Source organism: Polyodon spathula, chromosome 54 (assembly GCF_017654505.1).
Source record: "Polyodon spathula isolate WHYD16114869_AA chromosome 54, ASM1765450v1, whole genome shotgun sequence".
NCBI lineage: Eukaryota > Metazoa > Chordata > Actinopteri > Acipenseriformes > Polyodontidae > Polyodon > Polyodon spathula.
The window spans coordinates 1004742-1031330 of NC_054587.1; the positions used below are offsets into that span (position 1 = coordinate 1004742).

The 26589-nt window shown below is 42.2% G+C and overlaps 2 protein-coding genes across 6 annotated transcripts; both read left to right on the forward strand.

Annotated features, from left to right (window-relative positions):
- The first annotated feature begins 69 nt into the window (after window positions 1-69).
- On the forward strand, window positions 70-10654 carry LOC121307189. Of its 4 annotated transcripts, none has more exons than XM_041239329.1 (10): window positions 70-1190; window positions 2440-2538; window positions 3138-3165; window positions 4765-4835; window positions 5178-5243; window positions 5761-5817; window positions 6877-6942; window positions 8614-8685; window positions 9248-9312; window positions 10393-10654. In XM_041239329.1, the coding sequence occupies exons 1-10, from the start codon at window positions 1001-1003 to the stop codon at window positions 10393-10395; spliced, it is 717 nt and encodes a 238-aa protein (XP_041095263.1). In that variant the 5' UTR covers window positions 70-1000; the 3' UTR covers window positions 10396-10654. The 4 variants fall into 4 exon arrangements, with proteins under 4 accessions (XP_041095263.1, XP_041095262.1, XP_041095261.1 ...); XM_041239328.1 differs by having other exon boundaries at window positions 71-1190; window positions 5734-5817; window positions 8614-8681; window positions 9247-9312; XM_041239327.1 differs by having other exon boundaries at window positions 72-1190; window positions 5734-5817.
- Window positions 10655-17474: 6820 nt separating this feature from the next.
- Window positions 17475-22635, forward strand: LOC121307184 (cdc42 effector protein 4-like). Of its 2 annotated transcripts, none has more exons than XM_041239320.1 (3): window positions 17475-17539; window positions 19891-20868; window positions 21126-22635. In XM_041239320.1, the coding sequence occupies exon 3, from the start codon at window positions 21128-21130 to the stop codon at window positions 22067-22069; it is 942 nt and encodes a 313-aa protein (XP_041095254.1). In that variant the 5' UTR covers window positions 17475-17539; window positions 19891-20868; window positions 21126-21127; the 3' UTR covers window positions 22070-22635. The 2 variants fall into 2 exon arrangements, with proteins under 2 accessions (XP_041095254.1, XP_041095253.1); XM_041239319.1 differs by lacking the exon at window positions 17475-17539 and adding an exon at window positions 17907-18257.
- The last annotated feature ends 3954 nt before the right edge of the window (window positions 22636-26589 follow it).

The window sequence follows — 26589 nt, forward strand, 5'->3', positions numbered from 1 at the left end:
TTGCCCTCTGTGTGTTTGATACCCTGTGATGGAGTGGCATCCCATCAAGGGTGTTCATTATCCCTCTGCTAAATTTGCAGGGGGTTTGAATGCCTCTCTCAAATTCGGCTAGTAGGAGCAGATGAGGTTTTCAGTGTTGTGGAAATTCTTTGGGTATTCCATGATTCTAGACCGTGGGCATCAAACAATAACCAATATTAACAACAAACCAATAGCAATGTTCTCTTTTAAAGCCTTCTTTTATTAATCAAATCAAGCTTGCAATGCGCAAAACCTTTTCAAGTGTTTTAGAGAGGGTTTCTCTTTATAGCTACTTAGCCTTTTAATGTTGTATGCTGGTGATGGATATATGTGTTGACTGTGATTGAGGAATTCCAATTCCAAACAGTACCCAGACATATGTAATATGCCTTTTCCAATGAAGGCTACTTTACTGCACTCACACTAGCCAGAGCTATACAGGGAAGACTGGGTTAGAATATGCATTCACTAAACTAAAGTTTCTCTCCACTGTCGGACTGTTGCCTTTCCCAATGAAGGCTACTCTTTTCAATCAAACCAGTCTCATAAATAACAAATACGAGGTGTGCAGGAAGTGTCTCATTCGTGCTATAGGAAAGATTATGGACTGCCTCTTTATTGTGTCTTAAATAAGCAACGTGTCTTTGGAGGTCTGTGGTTGCCAGCTCATGTGTGGGATTACTCTTAGCACACGAGGAACATTCAGTATATAATCTCTCTGTATGGCCGTTTGAAGTCATGTATCCAATTTATGTGACAGTCAAACCATTCATTTTTGCATCTATAACCACAATGCCAGTCCTTAAAGGCTGCACTGTCTATAGCTGGAAGAGGCTTCACCTGGTTTGACTCTCCACAGACCCTCTGACTGTGTTCTTGTTGTTTTGTGTCAGAGCTGTTCTCCAGGGTGACTCTGTCAGCCTCTCCGAGAGCCACAGTGAAGGAGGGAGAGGCTCTTAACCTGACCTGTGAGGCAACAATGAACAAAACCCTCCACTCTCAACTCCACTACACCATTCTGAGAGACGGGGAGCCTGTGATTAATAGCACTGGCCCTGCACTGTACAGCATAGCCAGCACTGAGATGAGCCACGCTGGGAGCTACACGTGTGCTGTGGAGTCACAGGGAGTGAGGAAGAGCAGCCAGGAGTTACACATTGAAGTGCAAAGTAAGAACAGCCTCTTCAGATCAAAAAGTATATCGCCTATTTTCACCAAAGAAACAGCTTTTGCCCAGATCTTGAACTCTCCTGTTTATGCTTTTATATACCACGTTCTTTTTTAAAAAAATTTAAATTTTAAACAATTTTTTTCTTCTCCAAAAATGGCCTGCATCTTAAATTCGACTGTAGTGATTAAAATCGCCAACAAAAGAGGTGACTCCGCGAGTACAGAAACAGGAACGTGGCTGACCGCTTGATCAAAGACGAACAAAAATGTTCCTGGCCGATCTCGAACCATCCACGACATGCAAGTCAGATCGGAAATGCTGATCAGACCCCCATATTTTTTGACATGCCAAGCAATACCACAGTTCACAAAAAGGGAAAAAAGAGGTGCATTAATCATGACTGGAAAGGAGAAGCAGCGCTTAACTGCAATGCTCTGAGTGATGGCAGACGGCCGTAAAACTGCTTGTTCACTCGTAATTCAGGCTGCATCATTGTAAATCCATCTTTATTTAATGTTTTATTTTTCCCGAAATTGAGGGTGGAAAATTTGGGCTGCGTCTTAAATTTGTAGGACTGCAGTATCAGCGTGATTTTCAAAAGGGGCAAAATGAGGACTAGGTCGCTAAGGGATTTCTACAAACCTGATTTAGGTTGCTAAGTATATGAGCTAGCTGAAATTCGTCCTTTATTCACTTCTTGATGCTTAAAAAATATAAATCAAGAGACAAAATGGTGAGTGGATACAGGTGAGTGCAGTGCAGAGCGGGTGCAAATCAGACAGACGATTACTTGGGTGTTTGTTGAACTTATTTGACAATGTCCAGGGCCTTATGGTGAAGACCTATAAATAAATTATATTATTTATAGGCGTGTGTCACTCGTAACTTTAATCCCCGGGTTTGACTCGTAACCAAACTGCTCTCCAATCCACGGATGCCACTCTGTTTCCCGTCCGGGTCATTGAGTTTGCGTGCCGTAGCTCCGCCCCTTTTCTAGCTGGCCGACTTCCAGATACCCACGGGAATAAATTGTCATGCCTTTTAGTCCAGGGTACTCTGTTCCCTTTACACAGCGCCCTCACAGGTTGGGAGGGAGATCTAACATATGGTGTCACACATGATGACATTTAATCAGGCTTTTGAAATCATTTTGCGACCTGGTTCTTATTTTGCCTCTTTTGAAAATAATGTGTCAAGTATTCCTTATGATTGTGAATGGTGCTCCCTCACCCCTCCTCTCCCCTCAGAGTCCTGGTCGTGGATCACTGTTCCTCTCAGTGTCTCGCTGGCTTCGATCATTTTTATTCTGGTCACAATATTGCTGTGCTACCGATACAAGACCAAAGGTGAGGCTCACACTCTGAATTTACTAGTTAAACGCTGGTTTGAAGACTGAATTTCAGACACAAAGATTTTCTTCAAACCTTTAGTCAAAGTGATAAATTTAGAAATGTTAAAACAATCTTAATAAATTCAAGGACAACCATTAAGTCTAGTTCTTTCATTAAATATCTTGAGAGATTTCTATTAGAAACCTGAGTTATTGAATGTATTTATTTGAGTATTTATTTTGTAATAATACTGAATGAGACGACACAGACCTCAGAATGGGCTGGAATTACTCAGTTCTCCAGCTTTTTAAAAGTTTAGAGAACGTGTTACTGCCGCCAGCACTTATTAAAACCAGCCAATTGAATTGTTTCACCTTGTCACTTTCCTGGTGTATATTAACATATTAACATTCCAACTGGTTTGTGTCATGAATAGATTTCCATGTACAAACTATTCTTGCATTCTGATTAGAAATATGCACCATCTCCACCTTTAAATAAACAAAAAAAGACATCTTTTCTACCTTAGTTTACCATATAGATAGATCAAATTACACTGACCAACCCCAGGGAAAAAAAAAAACAAAACATACCTTTGTTTCTTTTATTTGCAGGTTTTCTTTTCACTGCTGCCAAATCGAGGTAAGAATATCGAGTTTAATATCAATTGCAAGCAGCTGAAATGGCTGACAGAATGACTATGTGCTTGGCATGACTCTTCTAGCTCTTGGCATGCCGTGACTGCAGGTTCTCATCATGCTGTGCCAGCGAGATCTCACGCTGCACACACACGGCGTTGTTGTGTGACCAAACCACCTTGTCTCATTTAGAGCCTTTCCCATGAATGCAGGCAATTTTAAAACCTGAACCAGATTTTAAAGGGTTTCTGCTGTAGCTATGTGGGGATCGATTGCATCATACACCTTTCACGTCTCACAACTGCAAGGATTTTTTTTAATGAGTTTAGCCATCTAGTTTCATCTGGTGTAACATCAGTCTTTCACATTCAGAGAATGGTCTGGACCGGTTTGGGACAATGAATGCATTATAGGAACATAAGAACATAAGAAAGTTTACAAACGAGAGGAGACCATTCCGCCCATCTTGCTCGTTTGGTTGTTAGTAGCTTATTGATCCCAGAATCTCATCAAGCAGCTTCTTGAAGGATCCCAGGGTGTCAGCTTCAACAACATTACTGGGGAGTTGATTCCAGACCCTCACAATTCTCTGTGTAAAAAGTGCCTCTTATTTACTGTTCTGAATGCCCCTTTGTCTCGTCTCCATTTGGTCCTTGTTTCTTTTTTTAGGTCGAAAAAATCCCCTGGGTCGACATTGTCAATACCTTTTAGGATTTTGAATGCTTGAATCAGGTCGCCGTGTCGTCTTCTTTGTTCAAAACTGAATAGATTCAATTCTTTTAGCCTGTCTGCATATGACATGCCTTTTAAACCCAGGATAATTCTGGTCGCTCTTCTTTGCGCTCTTTCTAGAGCAGCAATATCCTTTTTGTAGCGAGGTGACCAGAACTGAACACAATATTCAAGATGAGGTCTTACTAATGCCTTGTACTCTTATTTAGAAGTGAACTATAGTCGTACTGCAACATCATTTACCAGTAGGATTCTGGGAAGGGCAGGTTACCTGCTCTTAGTCATGGCAACGAGCCAGATATCATTGAGTGGCTGTAAAACTGAAAAGGAGACAGGGGTAACACGTTCAAAAACAAATGCCCCCTTAAACACATTTCCAGCTGATAATGTAATGCAATGTTTAGGCCAATGGACAGATGGGCATTATTATTTGAAGCTATTTTTTCAATACTGCACCATAGAGATTGAGGTTCACGAGAGTTGAATTTATCTTCATAAGACAGCTGCTGGACCACATAAGAAGTCAGCCAGTTATCAAGCAAATATGCGATGATTCTGAAACAGGATCTGAAACAATCCTGCTGTATTTGTTTTCATCGGAAGCAGAATCAAACCATTTTTGAATTTGGAATCTGTCAGTCCCAGTTAGGATAACAGGGTGGCTGAAATACTATACCTCAAAATCTCAGGGAATGTGCCCATGTGCTCTCAGACTGCAGGTAGAATCAGCTGTAGGCTGCCCCAGTTTGATGTTGGAACGAGATGAGGTTGAGTTTTATGGTCTGGTTTCATGGTGCACATAGAAGCAAAGCAACAGTAATTATCTTCTATCCTCTCTGGTACATTGATCCCCTCTCTCTGTCTCTTACAGGCGCCCTGCTGATCAGACTCCTGCACAGCCCTTGAGAGGAATGGAGCTCTCCAGACTTGGACAACAGCCTGGTGAGTTACTGACAGATCACGTGTCCGTAAAAAAAATACCATTAAAAAAAATGGGAATCATTCTATGATAATTCCAAAGCTTAATACTGTGAACTGTAAACTATACTAAAACTTAATTATTTAATTTATTGAAACAGTACATGAAATGGGGATTTAATTGAAGTCTATTAAATAATGTCTTAAATGGTACAGATAACATCAATCTTGAGAAGATGCATTCCTGATGCATGCAGATGCAGGCAGTGCTGGTGTATGCACTGCCCTGGGCAGCGTGCTTGCAGGACCTGTTCTTGTTCTGATGCTGGTTCTTTCTTTTTTTTTTGCTGTTGACTGCATTTCCAGGTAACTGCACCACATCCAAAATAGAGACCGTATACGCAGAAGCAATGCCATGTCAACAGAACCAAGGTCAGGGCCTCTGGAACTCCTCTCCATCCCATTCCACTTGACACCTTCTCTACACCATCTCCAGCCACATGACCACAAGGGAGGAGAAATCCTTTGTTTGAGAATTTGGCATTTATTAAACCAACAAACAAAACTGGAACGAATTAACAAGGCAGAACCTGGACGGCCTCGGTTGGGTATTTGGCTTCACTACCTCAAACACAACACAGTTACACAGAGTTACATAGTTACCGACTCAAAACCTCACCTAAACATCAACTCCCAAATTGAGTATTAGAATCTTTAGAGTTGCCGTGTCTATCTGTCCATCACACTTGCATGTATGCTTCTGTCTTAAGAAACACCTGTTCATTTGTGATGAAATCTGGTTCCGGACATTCTTTAGCATAACTATTGAGTGTCTGTCTCTGGGGATTTATGTAGGCTTCTGCCCTTAAGTCACATTTACATTTCATGTTTGTTGCTAATGACTGCAATTTTGTATTTCCAGCTGTGCATGTCACTGACACCCCCTCAGCATCCAATGGTGACGAAATCCTTTACTCTACGATTGACTTAAAGAATACAAAGCCAGGTATTTCTGTATTGAGTCTCCTCTCTTTCAGGGCTCATATTATAATGTGATATTTTATTAGCAGGTCAGAAAACAAAACATGTATTGGGTTGTCCATTAAATTTAACCTGTACATTACCGTGGATGGGTGGTGGGTAATTCACTGACACACGGGAGACAGAAGTATGTACTTGAAAAACAGCACAGGTGCCCTTTTTTATTTAGTTGTTGCTTTTTCTCTTTTAGCCCGCAGAGGGTGCTGTTGTCCGTGGCCTGACTACCAGCGATGGTAGACAGGCCTACAGGAACGCCAATGTCGGTAAACAGTTCAAATGCGGGCGCAGGTGCTCAAAATGAATAATCAAAAACAGAAAGCGAAAGAAAAAAGGGAAAATAAAACACAGTAATAAAACTACAAAATAAAGGTGCTGCATTTGGCAGCGTTAACCCGGCCATCGCTACCCGCACGGCCGGGGTCCCCATCCTACACTTGCTGCTCCCTCAGCCTGCTGTCTGTATACTGACGGGGTCTGCCCAAGGGTTCCCCGCTATCACTGCCTTGGTTTTCTTCTCTTTAGATTTCTTTCAGGTCTTTTCTCCCGGCAGTTCTCAGTTCTGGATCAAAGCTTCCGCAAGCTCGGCACTTCTTAGAGGGGCAGAACTGAGGGAACAGCAGAACGTTATTCTGTAGGGCTAGCAATCCTCCCAAGGCCCGCCTCTCAGCCACACAGAGAGAGGGAGAACCCACACACCCACCTCTCCATGTCACTGCCATGACCCACAGCACTATGAACGCACCAGATGAGTCAGCACAGATCTCCCCCTTGTTACAATGACTACATATTGAATAGAAGGACACTGTGTGATTCAGTATGTGATAATAATCTTTATCATACAAGTGTACTGTAGGTTGTGTCTATCTACGAATTCAATTTTCCTCTGTGGGCATGAGAGATTTGGACATTAGTGGCTTTATGAATATTGCTTTGCTTTAGTAGTTTGGTAGGGCTTTTGCATAGGCACACTACAATGTAAACCTTAAAGTGACTGGCATTTCGTTTCATTGTTCTATCTTTTCAGCTAAACCCAGATCAAAACGCGACTGTGATGCCCTGTACTCTGCTGTCCTTGTCAAGAAGCGAGAAGGTAAGAATGACAAAAAATCCTCTCTGAGCCACCAGCGGAGATATAGAGAACAATGAAGACAAACCCAGAAACGAATTTTTTTTTTATCATGTTTCAGTTAGACGATCTCAAACCTGCTTGATAGGGGAACAACTTTTCAAAATGTGTTTTAAACTGGAAACCCCTGAACTAAAAACTGGGGAAAATCACTAAAAAGAAAGACAGTATCCATTTTCCAAATATCAGAGTCATGAGAATCAGTTGTCCGTGTTTCACAAACAGCAATGTTAAATCCTAATTGTTACAAATAGGTGAGCAGCAAAGGAGGTTTATAGATTCCTAAAGCCAGTGGAACACGAGGCAAGCTTCAGCCAACTATTTCTGGCAGCTTTTGAAGCAGCTGGCTGATACAGTAGCAACATGATTACCAAACTTAACATCAATTTCATAGTCTTGCTCTATCTCGAAGCAGCTGCTGGAAAATGTGTAAGAAAAGCTTGCCTGAGAGTTGCTTTGTGTTTCATGGACTTCAAACAGCGACTTGGCTTGGGTATAACGGCTAGAGTTGTCTTAACTAATGTCGTCTTCCTGTTTAGAATTGATTTGTACAGTATGTAATCAGTCCTCACATCACGGGGGCTTCTTAAAAGTGTATGGTCACAGTAGAGCACTCAGAAACATGTCTAATGTCCAGAGAATGTGGTACCCCAGAGTGTAGCCGTTAACCATCAGAAATACATTGAACAGATGTGTTTTTCACAGAAACCAGAGGCAGTCCGTTGCATGCTGACAGGTTAGCGGGACCAGATGAACTTGGGGTTCACACTTGCGGTCCATTTTACAGCGCTGTTTAGATTTTTTTCAGAGTAAAACAGGTTTTAAAGGCCCTACATGGCAAAAAGACATCAGCTCTGCATCTCCAGCCAAGCCCAACCCCTTGTTAGCTGTATTTATCACTTCTCTCTTTATAGACATGCATACTGATCAATCCTTTCCTGATCACTCGTTTTATCACCAAACTCCTCAATAATGTGATCCCAGTCATTGTTTGATTACTATCTCACCTCAGAAAGCTCTGCAGATGTCTGTGATGTTCTTTGAGCTCTGGATGCAGAAGCAGCTGTCTCCTTTGTTTGTGTCCGTCTTATCTCTGTGGTGCAGGGGCTAGCTCTATTTCTCAGATACGCTCCCTTTTTTTCGGCTTCATTTGGCTCCTATCGGTCTCACTCGGCCATTAAAAGATTTTCTCTGCTTTTAACAGAGAAAAAATGACTAGAGACCTGTGCTTGACTTCTTTTTGATGTTGGACAGGGTCCGCCATTGGACCGGAAAGGGAAAATCGTACTGTCGGACCTGATCTAATACAGGACCGCAAAGGGTTAGACATGTTTCTGAGAGCTCCACTCTGGCCATCCCGCTGCCTTAAACGTCACCAAGACGTCATGATTAAATAATGCAACCATGTAAAGTGAATCTAAAATAATAATTCATTACTTAAGGGACTACAGTATTTTATATTTATAGAACAAGTGTTTCTTAAGTGTTACACATTGTCATTAAGCACGCTACTGAAAAAAGATCCGGCTGCAACTGTATTTTATAGACTACTAAACCAACACTATATATCCAAGTGATGTACCTAATGCATGATTGAATACCTTTCTCATCCACGGTGTGAATCTCTACCTGTAGATAACCCCAGTGCTGCAGACAACAGTGATGCCCTTTATTCAGAGCTCGACATGAAGAATGTGAAGAAGAAGGGTATGAAACCTCTTTCCTCCCCTCAACCCTCTGTATTGGACAGGCTTCCTAATACCCCTCTGCCCAGTGTTTCTATAAGGGATAATCGAAACTGTTCATGTTTCTAACGTAGAATGAACCCTTTACACTCCCCTCCAGCCCGTACTGGAACAGATTGGGTGGTGGGGAATTTGTTTTTCCCTTTCACCCCCTACCCTGACTCCTTGTTCTCTAAAGTAAGTAGTTATGACATTGAATAAACATTGCTGGGTCAAACTGACCAGGTTGCAAGTGAAAAGAAGAGTCTTCAAAATTTGATCTGCTCAGAAGAGTGACAAAATAATGTCTCCTAGCCTTGTAAATACTATGATTAAAAGATAACAATGAGCCAGATTCTCAGACTCAGATCGCTGTCTCTATTTCCCAGGTAAAACCCTGGCAGATAACCAACCTGAGGTGTTGTACTCTGAGATCAGCCAAGCAAAGCCCTCAGATAAGGATTGCTGGAGAGCATCTAGAACCCCTCTCTCTCTCTCTCTCTCTCTCTCTCTCCCTCTATTAATCAGGGTGCATTTCTCCGCAGGCAAACCCGCAGCAGGTAATGCAGAGTCCATGTATGCCACAGTCCTCCCAAAGAAGAAAATGAAAGTGAGCTTTTCTACAGTAACTTTCTCTTTCCTGCTCCTTGAATCATGTCCTCATCCCCTTTCCACCCCCTCAGGTCCATCTTTAAACACTTTAGTCAAAACCATTCATTCCCAGACATTCACCCCTACCCACTAAAGCCAGAATCCTTCCCTCCCAGTACTTCAGCTATAACTACTTGAGACAATGCACCTTCCTCCCAGTCCCAGTTTTAACCACTAGAGCCAGCCTCCCTCCCTCCCAGTCCCAGCTTTAACCAGAGCCAGCCTCCCTCCCTCCCAGTCCCAGCTTTAACCACTAGAGCCAGCCTCCCTCCCTCCCAGTCCCAGCTTTAACCACTAGAGCCAGCCTCCCTCCCTCCCAGTCCCAGCTTTAACCACTAGAGCCAGCCTCCCTCCCAGTCCCAGCTCCCAGCTTTAACCACTAGAGCCAGCCTCCCTCCCTCCCAGTCCCAGCTTTAACCACTAGAGCCAGCCTCCCTCCCTCCCAGTCCCAGCTTTAACCACTAGAGCCAGCCTCCCTCCCTCCCAGTCCCAGCTTTAACCACTAGAGCCAGCCTCCCTCCCAGTCCCAGCTCCACTAGAGCCAGCCTCCCTCCCTCCCAGTCCCAGCTTAACCACTAGAGCCAGCCTCCCTCCCTCCCAGTCCCAGCCTAACCACTAGAGCCAGCCTCCCTCCCTCCCAGTCCCAGCTTTAACCACTAGAGTCCCTCCCTCCCAGTCCCAGCTTTAACCACTAGAGCCAGCCTCCCTCCCTCCCTCCCTCCCAGTCCCAGCTTTAACCACTAGAGCCAGCCTCCCTCCCTCCCAGTCCCAGCCTTAACCACTAGAGCCAGCCTCCCTCCCTCCCAGTCCCAGCTTTAACCACTAGAGCCAGCCTCCCTCCCTCCCAGTCCCAGCTTTAACCACTAGAGCCAGCCTCCCTCCCTCCCAGTCCCAGCTTTAACCACTAGAGCCAGCCTCCCTCCCTCCCCCAGAAGCCTCCCTCACTAGAGCCAGCCTCCCTCCCTTCCAGCTCTCTTCTCGGCTTGTTTCAGTGTGTGGAGAGCTGACGATTTTCTCTCCTCTCTCTGACCCACATCAGTAAAGGACGAGGGTCCCCGGGGATGAGAGCCAGCCTGAATCCGGAGACACTGAGAAGGAGTGCATGTCAGAGATCACAGTCCCTCCTGAAATTAGAGACTGGGATTCAGGCCTGCTCCTAGCTACTGAACTGGTTGATTGATTTAGGACAGCGTTCCTGGGCCAGTCTACAGATAAGAAAAACATTGGACTTTTACTGTGCAAACACGTTATATTTGATAACAACGACACATACAAATTATATATATTATAAACACATAATTTGGAAAAATTGATTACAGCTTGAAATATAATTAATATACTATATAAATGCATATAATAGAATACAGTATATACAGTACCCACCTTTATAATGCTGTCGTTGGGAGCCATACTGTAGGTATGAGAGTGCAGTTTGTGTTCCACCTGATAGCCAGATCACAGGTCTTACTGTAATGGGAAATAGGAGCCACAATCATACCACTTTATAACTCGTTCCGTGGTGTACCACAGAATAACTAGAACGACCATCTCACAGTGAGACAGGATTATTTCAAATAAAGTCATGATAATGATGTCAAAGATAATCACAGCAACCCAATATAGATAGATTTTCAAACAGGGGGACGTTTTGTTCTGCGTCTGCTCAACGGCCCTGCTGACCTTGTGCTCCAGTGTAAAAACAAGATATACAAACTGCTCGAGTACCTTGGAGCTCTTAATATAACCAGCGACTTTTTTTTATTTCTTTGTATTTGTTGCTTTTAAATATATTTTGGGTTTGATTTGTTGCTTTTAAATATATTTTGGGTTTGATTTTGCTGACACTGTGTGTGCGAGGGCAGCTGGATTTCCAGTGTGCTGAGATCAGGCTCAGTATACAAGATGTGATCTGCACTGTGTGTGTGAGTGCAGCTGGATTTCCAGTGTGCTGAGATCAGGCTCAGTATACAAGATGTGATCTGCACAGTGTGTGTGAGTGCAGCTGGATTTCCAGTGTGCTGAGATCAGGCTCAGTATACAAGATGTGATCTGCACAGTGTGTGTGAGTGCAGCTGGATTTCCAGTGTGCTGAGATCAGGCTCAGTATACAAGATGTGATCTGCACAGTGTGTGTGAGTGCAGCTGGATTTCCAGTGTGCTGAGATCAGGCTCAGTATACAAGATGTGATCTGCACAGTGTGTGCGAGGGCAGCTGGATTTCCAGTGTGCTGAGATCAGGCTCAGTATACAAGATGTGATCTGCACAGTGTGTGTGAGTGCAGCTGGATTTCCAGTGTGCTGAGATCAGGCTCAGTATACAAGATGTGATCTGCACAGTGTGTGCGAGGGCAGCTGGATTTCCAGTGTGCTGAGATCAGGCTCAGTATACAAGATGTGATCTGCACAGTGTGTGTGAGGGCAGCTGGATTTCCAGTGTGCTGAGATGAGAACACAATTTTTTTTTTGCATAAAATAAGGTTTTACTGTTAACATTTTTTATAATGATTATTACCATTTATTAATGCAGCTTCATTTGCATGAAAAAAAAATAATTTGCATAAAGTAAAGGTTTATCGCTGTTATTTTTATAATAATTATTGTCATTTATTAACGCAGCTTCATTTGCATATTTTTTTTTGCATAAAATAAAGTTTTATTGTTATTATTTTTATAATAATTCCATGCAGCATCGTTTGCATAAAAACATATTTGCTATAAAATTAAGTTTTATTATTATTATTATTATTATTTATTATTATTAATGCATAAAAAAATAAGAGTTTTTCATTTCTCGTTTGGCCGCTTTATTGTGTGACTTTTTACTGTTTGAATAAAACTTGCTCATGACTATTTGAAAATAATAGCTTTGAGAATCTAGGCCATATTTTCATTTTCTATTTTCCAGAAATGTATTAATGAAGCTTAAAAACACTTTGCATTCTGTGGCACTAACTGTATTGTCATTATCCTACCCTGTAATCCAATACAGTATAAATTTGCTAATAAACTTGTTTTATAAACATTTTCATCGTGGGTCTTCTCAGTGCTTGGTCTCCACAAGTCCGTCCAGATGTCCTGCACATGGGTTTGTGTTGAGTTGGCAGGGAAAGAGTTAATCTCTCCCTGCCAACTCCATGTGATAAAGTGGCTGGTTGTGAATCAACATGGATGTTTAATTAAGATCAGCCAGCAATCCTTTTGAGGGGAGTTTAGATGCGAAAATTGTGTGCTGTGCTGTGCTATACTGGGGCTATGATCAGCCTGAGAAATGTTTTGTTTAAACCTTGTGCTTTTCCCTTTATTAAATTGCTAAGTGTGCCACAGCACCACTAAACTGCTGCTTTAATATGTTTTCTGTTTTTTTTCCTTCGTCTATGATTTTGCCATTTGTATCTCTGAGACATTTAACCTCCTCTATGAATGTTCTCTTGCTATTGCAATATTGGAAAAACATTTTGGAATTGGTTTTAGCCCCCTTAGCCATGTTCATTTCTATTTCTCTCTTGGTCTTTCTAACTTCCTTTTTGACTTGCGTTAGTCTCTGTTTCATATCTTCATAGTTTGCTTTTCTAAAATTGTAAACCTTAGCTTTAGTCATTACTTTTGAGGTTTTAAAAAGCACTTCAAATGAGACCATGTTGTGGTCTGAGTTTGCCAGTGGTTCTCTGACCTCTGGTTTTGTTCTTCTGTCTTCGTTATTTGATGCAGACCTGCCCCAGCTGCAATGCCAACAGTGCTCAGCTAAGCATGTTGAGACGAAGCTAGTCTCGTCCTATAGATCCTCACTGGCATAAGAGGGTCTGGATCTCAAAGATACTGAGAAGCTGGGTCCTTGTACCTACAGATAAACAGCAGTTCTTTAGTTGGTGTGTTTGTGTGTTATTTGGTACATACTGGAGACACACAGACTGACAGACACATACACACGCACACGCACACACACACACACACACACACAGAGACACTGCCAGAGTAAGAGACAAGACATACCCACACACACACAGAGACTCTGTTAGAGTAAGACACCAGACATGCACACATATGTATCAATTTGTTACTGTTTCAAAATTTTAAATCCATGTTTGGTATTCCCTAGAGGGACTGGACCTGAATAATCGCCCTCTCTCTCTCCTCTCCTTTTGTTTTTCCAGACTGAAAAATCCCTGGTTTTACGCTTTCTGTAATTTCACAAGCTTTACAGTTTCAGGTCTAACCCCACACTGGAGAGAGAGAGAGAGCGAGAGAGAGAGAGAGAGGAGAGTGGGGGATGGTCCAGATTGATAGTTACGCCACAGCTGTCTCTTGGTGACCGCTTGCCTTTTGCTTTTCCCGAACACACTGTGGGCAGACCCAAGCAGGGGAATCTGCCCGCTTTATGGATTTCCCTGCAGTAAAGACCTGGTAAAATGGCTGTTTCGTTGTTTTTCTCTCCCCTGCAGTGACTCTGTTTCTCAGCCAGACAGCAGCATCTCCTGTGAGGCCAGACCTCTGCTCTCAAGGAGGAACCAGAAAGGAGGGAGAGGAGAGAGAGGGAGAGGGAGGGGCAGAGGCAGAGGAAACCGAGGGCGCAGGTAAGAGTGAGAGGGAGGGACAGGTACAGTGCATTTATCAAAGGTGACTACAGGGTTACAATGCAAAATTAATAGTTAAATACAGTGTAGTTTACAGTAAGTGCAAATAATACAATATGAAGTAGGATGACCAAGTTACTTATAAAATGTTATAGCTAACTTGAAATCTCCATCTGTTTTAAGAGCTGCAACCAATTAAGGTCTAATTAAGCCAATTATCAGTTCAATTAAGGATTTAATTTAAGTAATTGAGGGTGTAGAAGAAGCAGAGGAGGAAGAGGGAACAGGGGTGAGGAATTATATTTATTTCCTTCGTGCAGGAGTATGGACGACTCTGGGGCGGGGGGTCCTCAGTCTCAGAAGCGGGCCGGCGGGCGCAGGAAGGGCTGCTGCGCTGGGCTGGACTTTGAGGACCCGGAGCGAGAGTTCCAGATACAGAACTGTTGTGTAATTAAATTCCATTACTCATGCATCATAACAATGTGTTTTATTTCCTTGTTTGTTTTGCAATATAACCCATAACACTGCGCTAATGCAAAGATCACAGTATCATTTTTATAGCCTGCCAGGTGAAAAAACAAATCCTATTCATTTCAGGTTTTTCTTCTCTAAATAAAAGGTATAGCACAATATCTTTACAAGGGAGTAACTAAAATTCTATTTAAAAAAAATACAAAAATGTCCTTTTGACAAAATACTCCTTTTCAATAATAATCTCGAAATAAGACTTTTCCATTTATAAAACTGACCCTTATCCAGCACCTGTCAGGCGCTTCGGGTCCAATCTATTTTCACACGCGCTGTTTAATTATTTTTTTTCCCCAAGTAAAACCGGTTTAAAGGGCATTGCAATGCTAAGCGACATCAGTACTGCATCTCCAGCCAAGCCCCACCCCTTGTTCGCTGTATTTTTCACATACCTCTTCACAGTCGTGTGTACTGATCAATCCTCTCCTGATCACTTGATCACCAAACTCCTCAATAATGCGATCCCAGTCGTTGTTTTATTGCTGTAACATCTCACAAAGCTCTGCAGATGTCTGTGATGTTCTCTGAGCGCTGGGTGCAGAAGCATCATAGACAACCCATGGGGAAAGAGATTTTCAGCATGTCTGAAACTTTGCAGTTTCTTTTATGAATATGAATGAATTGTAACCATTGAGATTAGTAATAGAAAAAAAGTTCAATTTTTTAGGAAAATAAAATTTAAGCCTAATATTTTAGGGACCCCAAATATATATATATATATATATATATATATATATATATATATATATATATATATATATATATATATATGTGTTCCCCTCCAGGTAGTGACGCACTCGTCAACACCATTAAACTGAAAGTATAATCGACAACGAGCAACACACAACTTTACAACTCCAGCGGGAACAAAGTGCTCAGGGTAGTGTGTGATAAATGAGAATTGAATGCGGGATGCTTGGTTTAGTAGGGCCCCATCCCTCATGTGGGCATTACATTCGCATATTGCACCATGCATTATTCTTTATATTAGTTATAATTGATCTGATTCGTTTATAATTCGGTATTAATGATATAATTTGTATTTAATACTGTCTTTTAATATTATTGATATGCCTGTTTATTATTCATCATCTCAAGAGCAACTCATAACCTCTCTCCCCTCTCCCTCTCCACCGCCCTGGTTATGTGGGAGATGTATAGAAAGGGATCAGCTGTGTTGTATTTCTAAATTGACGTGTGTTTTTCTTTTTCATTGTTCGTGTGCTTTGTTTTTCTCTTCCAGATAATGCATGCTTTTTTATTTTTGCTTTTTTGTCAGAGAACTAATATGAAAAACTCAAAAAACAATCAAAAAAAGAACTAGTAAGAAATCTCACAAATGTAAATGGTATGGTCTGAGGTGGCTGCATCCTCATCCCAGGGCTCTGTGCCAAGGGAGCCCGGGATAGTAGCCCAAGCAGGGAACCATCTTACTCATCTTCCCCTGCTTCTCCTCCCCCTGAGGAAAAACAACACTTGGAAAAGTTCTGGGCAGCTGTTTCCCACCAGAATTACTGCGTGAACATTCGGGTGCGCTGCCTGTCCCCTTGGGGCTCCAGAGTGCTAGGAGTGCAGAGGAGCTGGTGTTCATGTCTCGGGACATGGAGTCAGACAGCACGTCCCCTGTTGGCAAAGCTTTTATCAATGGAAAAAGGACCACTTTGCAGTGCCCTGGTCTGCGGACCGCTTTTTAGTACCCAAGCAGGATGTTGGTCTCAGAGTGATCCTCGACAGGCAGGTCAACCTGTGTCGAAGGAGGTTCAAAATGTTGCCAGCTGTTGCAGTCATTCAGGCCAGGCAGCTCATTGTTGGGCTAATTAGCCTTTATCAGAGGAATGTGAGAGATATTGAAAGTATGTTTTTTCTAGTCTTTCTTGAGTAGAGGCGCTGTATTCTTTTATCCAGAACTTCAAAGACTCAATCAGAAACCCTTCACAAAACTAGAACAGTCAAGCTGACAAATATGTAACATGTATTCTAGTTGTTTTTCCCTGTGCAGAATTTCTGATTTATTGTAATTCAGAACAATGAAGGCTTAAAACATTTATCTGCTACTTGACTTTCTTTCTTAGTTTCTTCGAGGTTTGAGGTTCTGAATGTATGAAAAACTTTCTCGGTTTTGAATTACCTATACTATCGCAAGATCCACTCAATAAACAAACAAAAAGCACCTTCCTTCCTTCTCTCTCTCTCTCTCATGCTCTCCCTTTTCTTGCTGAGACCTGCTCTCTGCTGCATTGACACAGAACTGAGTACTAGTTTCTCAGCATTCCTCTGAGAGAGGTTGGGGGGGCAGGAAGAGGGGGTGGGAGAGATGAGGTAAAACTATGACAAGCGTTTCAGCTAGCGCCTTTGACAGTGTTAGTGAAATGAGAAGAAACTGAGTCAAGGAGATAAAAGCATTTTGTCACTGTGCTTAATGTAATATAGCCTAAATGCTTGTCTTCTTGACTCGGTTTCTTCCAGTTTTATCTTGGAATTCTATGGAGGAGAGGAGACAGAGAGGAATGGTGAGTGTGTGAGAGAGGAAGGAATGGGGGGGGGTTGTGAGTGAGCACATCTTTCAGAAGAAACAGATTCACTGCCACAGGAAGTGACTTTTTGCTCTCTCTCTCGCTCTCTCTCTCTCGTTCCCACAAGTATTAAAAACATGCCTGTCACTGTTATTCCTCTCTCTCCTCTCCCTCTCCCCCTTTTCTCTCCTCTCTCCCTCTCTTCTTCCGTCTCTCTCCTCCTTTCTCTGACCCTGCATTTCCAGTCCCCACAAGTATTAAAAACATGCCTGTGACTCTTATTCCTCTCTTTCCCTCTCCTCTCCTCTTCTCCTCCCTCTCCCCTCTCCACCTCTCTCTTCTTTCTCCTTTCTCTCTCTCTCTCTCCCTCCTTCTCAGTCCCCACATTTCCAGGCCCCGCAAGTGTTACAAAACATACCTGGCACTGTACCTTTCCTCTCTCCCCTCTCCACCTCTCCCTCCTTCTCTCTCCTCTCTCTCTCTCTTCCTGTGTGCGTGGTGGGTCAAGTATTTCCTCTCTCTCTATTTATTTTATTTGGCAACGTAAAGGTTGAGTTACAAACGCAACCGAAAGGTATGTAAATTGAATAAATAAATGTTGGAGTGCTTCAGTGTGTCAGTGTGTGTTTGTAAGTGTGTATTGTAAGCACAGAGAAGATTATGAACCAGTCACTTTCTCAAAGTGTACTGCTTTGGGATCTCCCTGGTAAAAGCACAGCACAGTGTAGTAAAGCACAGAGAGGACAATGAACCAGCCCCCTTCTCAAAGTGTACTGCTGTGGTATTCTGTGGTAAAAACACAGTAAAGTGTAGTAAAGCAAGGAGAAGATAATGAACCAGCCCCCTTCTAAAAAGGAAAGGTAAACCCTGTTAGCTTCAGCCACCAAAAATAAACTCAATTTGATGAGGTTTCACGCAGGTATCAAGGTAATATTAATGGTGTTTGCATTACAAACATGTGGTTTTGATGGCTGTACGTGTGTATCCACCAAGTTACTACCATCTGTCCTCTGTTCCTACGCTTCAGAGGTTGTAAATTACTTAATTTCCCAACCCAACCCCAAAAAAACAAAACTTGCAGGGGAAAAAAATGTTGGCTTGTCATCGGGAAGTGATCGATCTCCTTGTGCTTTTAGACTGCAGCATTACTAAACAGAGAGAGGGAATTCATTTATTGAGAGGGTAAACAAATATTATAAAAAAAAAAAGTTTTGGAGTGTTTGCTGAGTTTCATAATTTTGAGGACCGTTTTCATGGATTCAACAAGGAAACCGGATCTCCGCTCCGCTCAGGTCAGTGTTTGGGAGTTTCGCCCGAATTGTTGTATAAATCTATTTATTTATTTATTTTTTAAAAAAGAAAACGCGAATACATTAGAGCTGCTGGTTTAGGGCGAGTTATATTTTAAAGCAACACAAAATTAAAAACCCTGAAAACTGGAATGATGTTCTCTAAACATACTTGTTCTGCTACACGCAACACAGTCCAACGAGAAATCTCACTTCTCTTGAGAACTGTGTTAATTACTTTCTACCTTACAAGACACAGGCTTTCAATACTCAGAAGGTTCTGTAGATTTGGACCGAAATCTTCCAGAACTTTTTTATTTTAATAGACTTTATTTTGAGTCGAACCGAAGACCAAATTGCAGAGGCACGTCTAATCGCCTAAACCAGTTTTAAAAGTTTGAAACTTTCAAAAGTAAATACAGTGTAACCACCTCGCTTCAGGAGCGATGTTGAAAAGTAAATAAAACAAGCGAAACTTATTAATTGATCAACTTCTTGACTCAAATGTTTCTCTTAAAGCGACAGGCCAGTAAAATAAATTTGCCTCGTGTGTGTAATTTACAATGAAAAAAAGATTATTATTAGTATTATTATTGATGATTCTTCTTCTTGTTGTTGTTATTATTATTATTATTATTATTATTATTATTATTATTATTATTATTATTATTGTTATTAGTATTATTGTGTGATGATGATGATGATGATGATGATGATGATGGTCAATATGATCACCAAATAGGGTCACCTGGCGATGTTCGGAACTACTGGTGCAAAATAGGGTCTCCCTGCAAAATAGTGTCTCATTGAAGATTAGCCTGAAGCATGTTGATTTGAAATTGATTTCACGAGTCTTCCTCTCCTTTCTCGAATGCACAAACCCGCTGAATCCATTCCCAACACAGGGGGCTTGTTGCGAGGGAGCTGACCTCTCTGACCTGTGGTTTTTGATAGTGCATCGCTGCCACATGTGAACACCTCGCTGGTTAAATCCAGGACAAAGTAAATAACCAATACAAAAAATAAAAACCACTTACGCTTCTAAAATAAAAAAAAAACCCTTCAGCCAGTAGCTATTTCATTTGCTTTGTGTTGTTGTGCAATGCGTGTGTATATGATAACAGTACGATGTGAATGTTTTGTTTATTGTTGTTTGTGATGTGCAGTACAAAATAAAACAGTAATTCTAAGTGAAATTGCCTGATATATATATATATATATATATATATATATATATATATATATATATATATATATATATATATTGCAGCTAAGACCTGCGCAGTTAGACTGCAAAAATGGGGAACACGAGATATATCCTAATCCTCAGTATAACGAGGGGAGATATAACGAGGGGTGGGTGTATCAGGTACATAAGAGGAAACCATTATTAATCTGCCTGCTGCAACACTCTGCCCCTAGGGGACAGGAGAAACACAGCAGTAAGAAATATAGAGACATGCCCAGAGTGGCGTTCAGACAGACAGGCTCCTTCACCCCAGACTGTAGCGCTCTGTAGCAGTTCTCTAATATATGTAAAAATGTACGTGAGACAGACAGACAGACGCACACAGACTCTACCCCAGATTCTGATCCTCTCTCTCTCTCTCTCTCTCTCTCTCTCTCGCTCTCTCAGGTGACTCAAAGCAGAGCCTCCAGCCCCTGAACGACCTTGAAAGGAGAGAGAAGAAAAGAAGACAACTTCGGTGGGGATTGAGAGAGGGGGGGGGGTGGAGAACGAAATCAGACTGGGAAATAAGTGGAAAAACCAACTTGAAACTTTGGAAATAAAACAAAACCGGCAGACCGGACTGAATATCAACTGGAAAGAAAACACAGCAGCTGATTACAAAGACAAGCACACAGAGGCAAAGAAAGACTCCGATCAGCACCTGACTGCATTTAGGCAAATCAAGGCATTCTCCGAGAACCTGTACTGTGACTGACTCACAAACTGACATTGACGTGTATAAAGTAATCATAATTCTAATACTATAGATGCATTCTGGAATCCCGGATATATTCTTTACATCTGCTCTTCTGAAATAGGTGTAGCTGGTAGCCACAAACTGACAAGCAATAGGTTTCAACTGTTTTTAAAGGCAGCCAGATTGATTACGAGGCAGACCGACAGAAATAATTCATTTATAAACATACGAATGAAAAATAACACATTTTAAAATAATTAGATACTCTTAGAGATTATTTCAAACGTATTGAAATTAGGTATACAACAAAAAAAATATACGATTTATACATGCAGAGAGAAACACTGTACCTTTATAACTGAATATCAAAAAGGCAAATTAATAGGATTGGTTAAAGAAGGAAAGAGAGACTTCATTGAAAAACAATTTTTGATCCAGTGACGCACGTACGCACACCCCTCAGTTTGAAGATTGTCTCGGAGGTGAGCGCTACCCGTTACAGCTGCCCCCTCAAGGCGACACACAGATGCTCCACGTGGACAGAGTGTGAATCCGGACAGCCTGGTACAAGTCCAGACGAGTTTGTTGGCTCCCGGCCCGCTTGAGGTCTGAAATACCGAACTGAGACCGAAGAAGCGCGACGCAGAGAGACGCGGGCGAGACCAGACTAGACACAGGAACAGCAGGTGAAACTTTTTATTAGCATTTTTAAAAATTTGTTAATAGCCCTATATTTATACATTGCTGTAGACATACTTCATTGTAGGGTTAGTCTTTGTATTGTTGAGCACCACTGCCATCTAGTGCACAGCTAGCGTATTGCTGGCAAAACAAAAGGAAATCCTGAATGGCAGTTATCTGTACATTGAAAACCTCAGAGTGTCTGTCATCGAATTCTCAATGTTTCTTTTAGTGATTCTGTTAGTTTGTTCTTCCCCTGCAGAGATGCCAATTCTCAAGCCTTCTCGCTGCCACAGCGACGGAGTGGGTGGGGCTACCTCCTACCGCCGCCCCCGATTGGACCCCACCATGATCTCTGCCCCCTTGGGAGACTTCAGACACACCATGCATGTGGGGAGGGGCGGAGACGCCTTCGGGGACACCTCCTTCCTGTCCAATCACGGGCCGGCACCCCAGTCCAGACCCCCTGTGTCAGACCCCGCCCACCAGCCGGGCAAAGCTGCCATGACAACGACGACCAACAACAACGACAGAGATAACAATGGGAACAGTTACGGTCCCACCACACCCAGCATTGCCGCTGGAAGCTACCCAGCCTCTATGGAAGCTGGGAGGGCTGTTGACTCACCCAGTATGGCTGCCAGTGGATACAGCAATGGCCCCTCCCACCCTCCTCTCAAACACTCCGAGTCCATTTCATCCTTTAGCCTCGACTTGGATCTGGGGCCCTCCATGTTAGGGGAAGTTTTAGGGGTGATGGAACGAGATGACCAAGTCGACACATGGGCGGGGCTTATCAGCAAAGAGGCGGGGCTCGAACCAGGTGGTAAAACGAAATGGGAAGGATCTGGGGGAAAGAGGGAGGAAGGGAATGGGGAAGGGGAGAGGTCAAGAGCAGAGATCGGGTCAGTCCGAGAAGCTGATTCGGCGAACGGAATTCCCAGCTCCCAAGACGACACCCCTTGTGAAAGCCAAGACCACACCCCCAGGAACGGAAGCCGCGCCTCTTCGGGGAGCTCAGAGTATGAAGGGGTGAGTGAGGGAGAGAGGGAGAGAGAGAGGCAGCGCAAGCCTGGAGAGGGTGGAATGCTGAGAGCTAGTTTGCAAAAGAAGCCCCCTCTGGATCTATCAGAGTCGGAGGAGGAGGAAGAGGATGGGCGGGGTTACGTCTTCGAAGATGATTTTGACGATGAGATCGGCCTATAGGAGAGCTGCTTTTGTTTCTGTTGTTTTTAGCAGTGGGCGGGTTTAAAGAAAATACAAAATCTGAAACTGTGGACTCTCAGAGTTGTCAACCCTTGTATTTTTTTTTCTGTGCTTTCTGACCATTTTTCAACGGCATTTCTGGACTAATAATTAAGGTTGCATGGTGGGGGTGTGTGGCTACTTTACCTCTGCAACCATCGTCTTCCCATGTGAGACCACCTTATTGGAAACTAGGCTGACTTTTTTAAAGTCCTCTGCAGCCATCATCTTCCCACAGTGGTCATTCCAACGTTCAAGAATATTTCACTGTTGTTATTGTCGTCAGTCATCCTGAAATACAGAAGTCAAGTAAAACTTTGTATAAAGACTTTGTTCCTATTGACAACAATGTAAAGCCACCTTCAATAGTAAGACTATCCCCTGGGTTCAGTAATAAGACCACCCCCTCTATTCATTAAGGACACCCCCTGTATTCAATATTAAGATGTGAGGAAGGCTGTTTTTCACCTCCTTTTGTTAGGAATATAAGAAACCACATTTGTTTCTAATTAAATCCTTTTTATATATATATGTCTGTCCTTTCAACGCAGTCGTTCTGAGTGCTTCTCGTTACTGCAATGACTAATTATTAGTTCATTTGAGCAAATTATCAGTTCAATTAAGGGTTGAGTTAAGTAATTGAGAGCAGCCACGGGGGGTCCCCAGGACCGAGTTTGAGAAGCTCTGGTCTAGTGCTGTATATTATAAAGACATTTCAGAGGGCTGGATCTCATCAATATCAGGGTCTAGTGCTGTATATTATAAAGACATTTCAGAGGGCTGGATCTCATCAATATCAGGGTCTAGTGCTGTATATTATAAAGACATTTCAGAGGGCTGTGTCTCATCAATATCAGGGTCTAGTGCTGTATATTATAAAGACATTTCAGAGGGCTGGATCTCATCAATATCAGGGTCTAGTGCTGTATATTATAAAGACATTTCAGAGGGCTGTGTCTCATCAATATCAGGGTCTAGTGCTGTATATTATAAAGACATTTCAGAGGGCTGGATCTCATCAATATCAGGGTCTAGTGCTGTATATTATAAAGACATTTCAGAGGGCTGTGTCTCATCAATATCAGGGTCTAGCGCTGTATATTATAAAGACATTTCAGAGGGCTGGATCTCATCAATATCAGGGTCTAGCGCTGTATATTATAAAGACATTTCAGAGGGCTGGATCTCATCAATATCAGGGTCTAGTGCTGTATATTATAAAGACATTTCAGAGGGCTGGATCTCATCAATATCAGGGTCTAGTGCTGTATATTATAAAGACATTTCAGAGGGCTGGATCTCATCAATATCAGGGTCTAGTGCTGTATATTATAAAGACATTTCAGAGGGCTGGATCTCATCAATATCAGGGTCTAGTGCTGTATATTATAAAGACATTTCAGAGGGCTGGATCTCATCAATATCAGGGTCTAGTGCTGTATATTATAAAGACATTTCAGAGGGCTGGATCTCATCAATATCAGGGTCTAGTGCTGTATATTATAAAGACATTTCAGAGGGCTGGATCTCATCAATATCAGGGTCTAGTGCTGTATATTATAAAGACATTTCAGAGGGCTGGATCTCATCAATATCAGGGTCTAGTGCTGTATATTATAAAGACATTTCAGAGGGCTGGATCTCATCAATATCACGGTCTAGTGCTGTATGTTATAAAGACATTTCAGAGGGCTGGATTGGAACAGGCTAGGTGTGTAACACAGACGATATCAAACACAGGGTTTAGTAATATTCTTTCAACGTATTTAACATAAAAGTAATGTTTTTCATGGGAAAGAATGAAGACTCCCATTGCACACCAGTCTGATCCATTCCTGGTTTCACTGTGCATTAGTAAGACACTTCTCAGCTTGTTACCTAGACACACAGAGGCTGATCAAGCTGGTAGTAAAACCTGGACTGGATCACACTGCTTCTGTAATTTAAATCCATATGCAACTAATTTCACAACAACTAATTTTAAAAGTAATGGCAGCCTTTTTTGGGTATTTCGCATTTTCCAAAAAACTTTTATACAAGAAAAACACTAAACCAGAGGATACTTTAAAGAATATGTATTTATTTTTTTCGTTTTGAGAGAGTATAGACGTTACTTTGTCACTTCCCCCTTCACCTGTTGCTCTTTGCAATCATTCCCGGTGTGTCTGTGTTCTAGTGAAAGAGAAAGAGTGAGGGAGCGCGGAGAACGCAACTCCCAGCTCCCCTTCCTCTAAACTCACAATAGCATATCAACATGTATCTCTCTTCATTCTTACTGGTGTTGTGTTATTTTCAGCTGAGCGAGTAATGTAGTAGTGAAGAACTAAGAAAGCAGGGGCATGCCCACTCAAATCTGGTACAATACGCTGTTTTCTGTCTTACACATTTCCAAATGTAGTTTATCATATTTTTTTTTATCATATTTCCACCATTAAGAATATAGCATGCAAATATTTATCACACGCAATATGCTGGCTCTTACAAATTATTTTTACTTCTGCAATTTTGCGGTGGACCTCTTCTGCTGTCCTGCTTCCTCAAATAGTTTTTATTTTTTTTTATTTTTAGAGAAATTGAACCTTTTCTGTTTAATTAATGGTTGGAAATATATGTTTAATTAATGGCAAATGTATCTCTGTGTGACAATTGGATAACACATCACATAACAATTGATTGCACCTCTACCAAAATCTGATTACCACTTTCTAACATTGCCCTGGTCAAATTTTGGTACTCCTACCACACTGTGACGGCGACAACACCACAGCGGTTGCAGAATTTGTACTGGGAATAAACAACAAGTAAAAGGCTGTGTATCTGCTATACTGGTCACACTAGATTTCTTTACACAAATCTACACTATAGGGCTGAAACTTATTTTCCGCTCAGATGTCTTTTTCCCCTTCCCTGTGAGAAAAGGTCAGCCTTTTTAAAATAATGCAACATTTTTTGAAAAACAAATACGTGCATTTCTCAGCCCAAGACCAATCTATTAAACTGCATTTTGCTCTTAAACTGCATTTTACCCTGATGTCTGCCGTCACCTTTAGTTCTGAGAGCGGTGTTATTGAGCAGAACAGAACAGAACAGAACTGCTTCTCTTGGAAAACCTCTGGACCCGCCTCACACATGTTTTAAAATACATATATATTTGTAATCATAAATAAAACCTCCCACTTTCATCAGTCACGCAACCAAAACACTCTGCCGGATGCAGAGTAGCACTGAAACACGCCCCTGAGAGCAAGCTGCGTGGGGAACGGGCGACATCTTGAGTGTGGCACAATATTGTCCAAAGAAAGCACTGCCATTTTTAAGTGTGGCCATGTGCTGTTAAATTGATTATTGCAAAAGGTATTGCACAAGGTATTCTGTATATTTGGAAGAGTTCGGTGATCTTGTGGAGAAAGTGAAATTGACTTCAAACGTTTGCTGCGTTTTTTTTTTGAAATATGACATGGCTCCATTGACTCAATAGAAACATTTCTCTTGAACTTTATATATCCCATAATCTTTTGGTCACCGGATTCCTCCCTCGCTAACGCGTGACCCCTTGAGCAGCATAACCTGACCCCCCCCCCCCCTTGAAAGAACAGTTCCAGTTTGTCCTTATCGCTTCATCGGAAAAGGAGTGTCTTTGTAAAGAGTGTTACGATGGTGTCAGTAGTACATTTGAGACACTTAAGTATAGTTCAATACTGAACACTTGAGTTGGTGTTTTTGATGTTTATAAATAAGAGTAGAATTAACGTTTGGGGAGGGGGGGGGCGGGGGGGGGAGGCTCCTCAATACGGTCCCGCAGTGGGGCCCATCTTCCTCTTCCTCTGCCACTGGTTCAAGGGTAGCATTTGAATACTAATCTGGCAGCTTCTGCTCTTGTACGGTTCACACGAGTTCATGTGCGAAATGGAATGATTAATACTGAGGGAAGCTGCCATCAACACACGTTTCAAACTTCCCACGATGAGCCCAAAAAAACTTTCTAAACATCTGATAAGATTTTATAAATAGTTTTCTAAACAAGAGCAAGGTCAAATAAATAAAAAATATAGAGAGAGGTGTGGTAAAGCATAGGGAAGCATTGTAAAGCACAGAGAGGTCTGGTAAAGCATAGGGAAGCATTGTAAAGCACAGAGAGGTCTGGTAAAGCATAGGGAAGCATTGTAAAGCACAGAGAGGTCTGGTAAAGCATAGGGAAGCATTGTAAAGCACAGAGAGGTCTGGTAAAGCATAGGGAAGCATTGTAAAGCACAGAGAGGTCTGGTAAAGCATAGGGAAGCATTGTAAAGCACAGAGAGGTCTGGTAAAGCATAGGGAAGCATTGTAAAGCACAGAGAGGTCTGGTAAAGCACAGGGAAGCATTGTAAAGCACAGAGAGGTCAAAGCACAGGGAAGCATTGTAAAGCACAGAGAGGTCTGGTAAAGCATAGGGAAGCATTGTAAAGCACAGAGAGGTCTGGTAAAGCACAGGGAAGCATTGG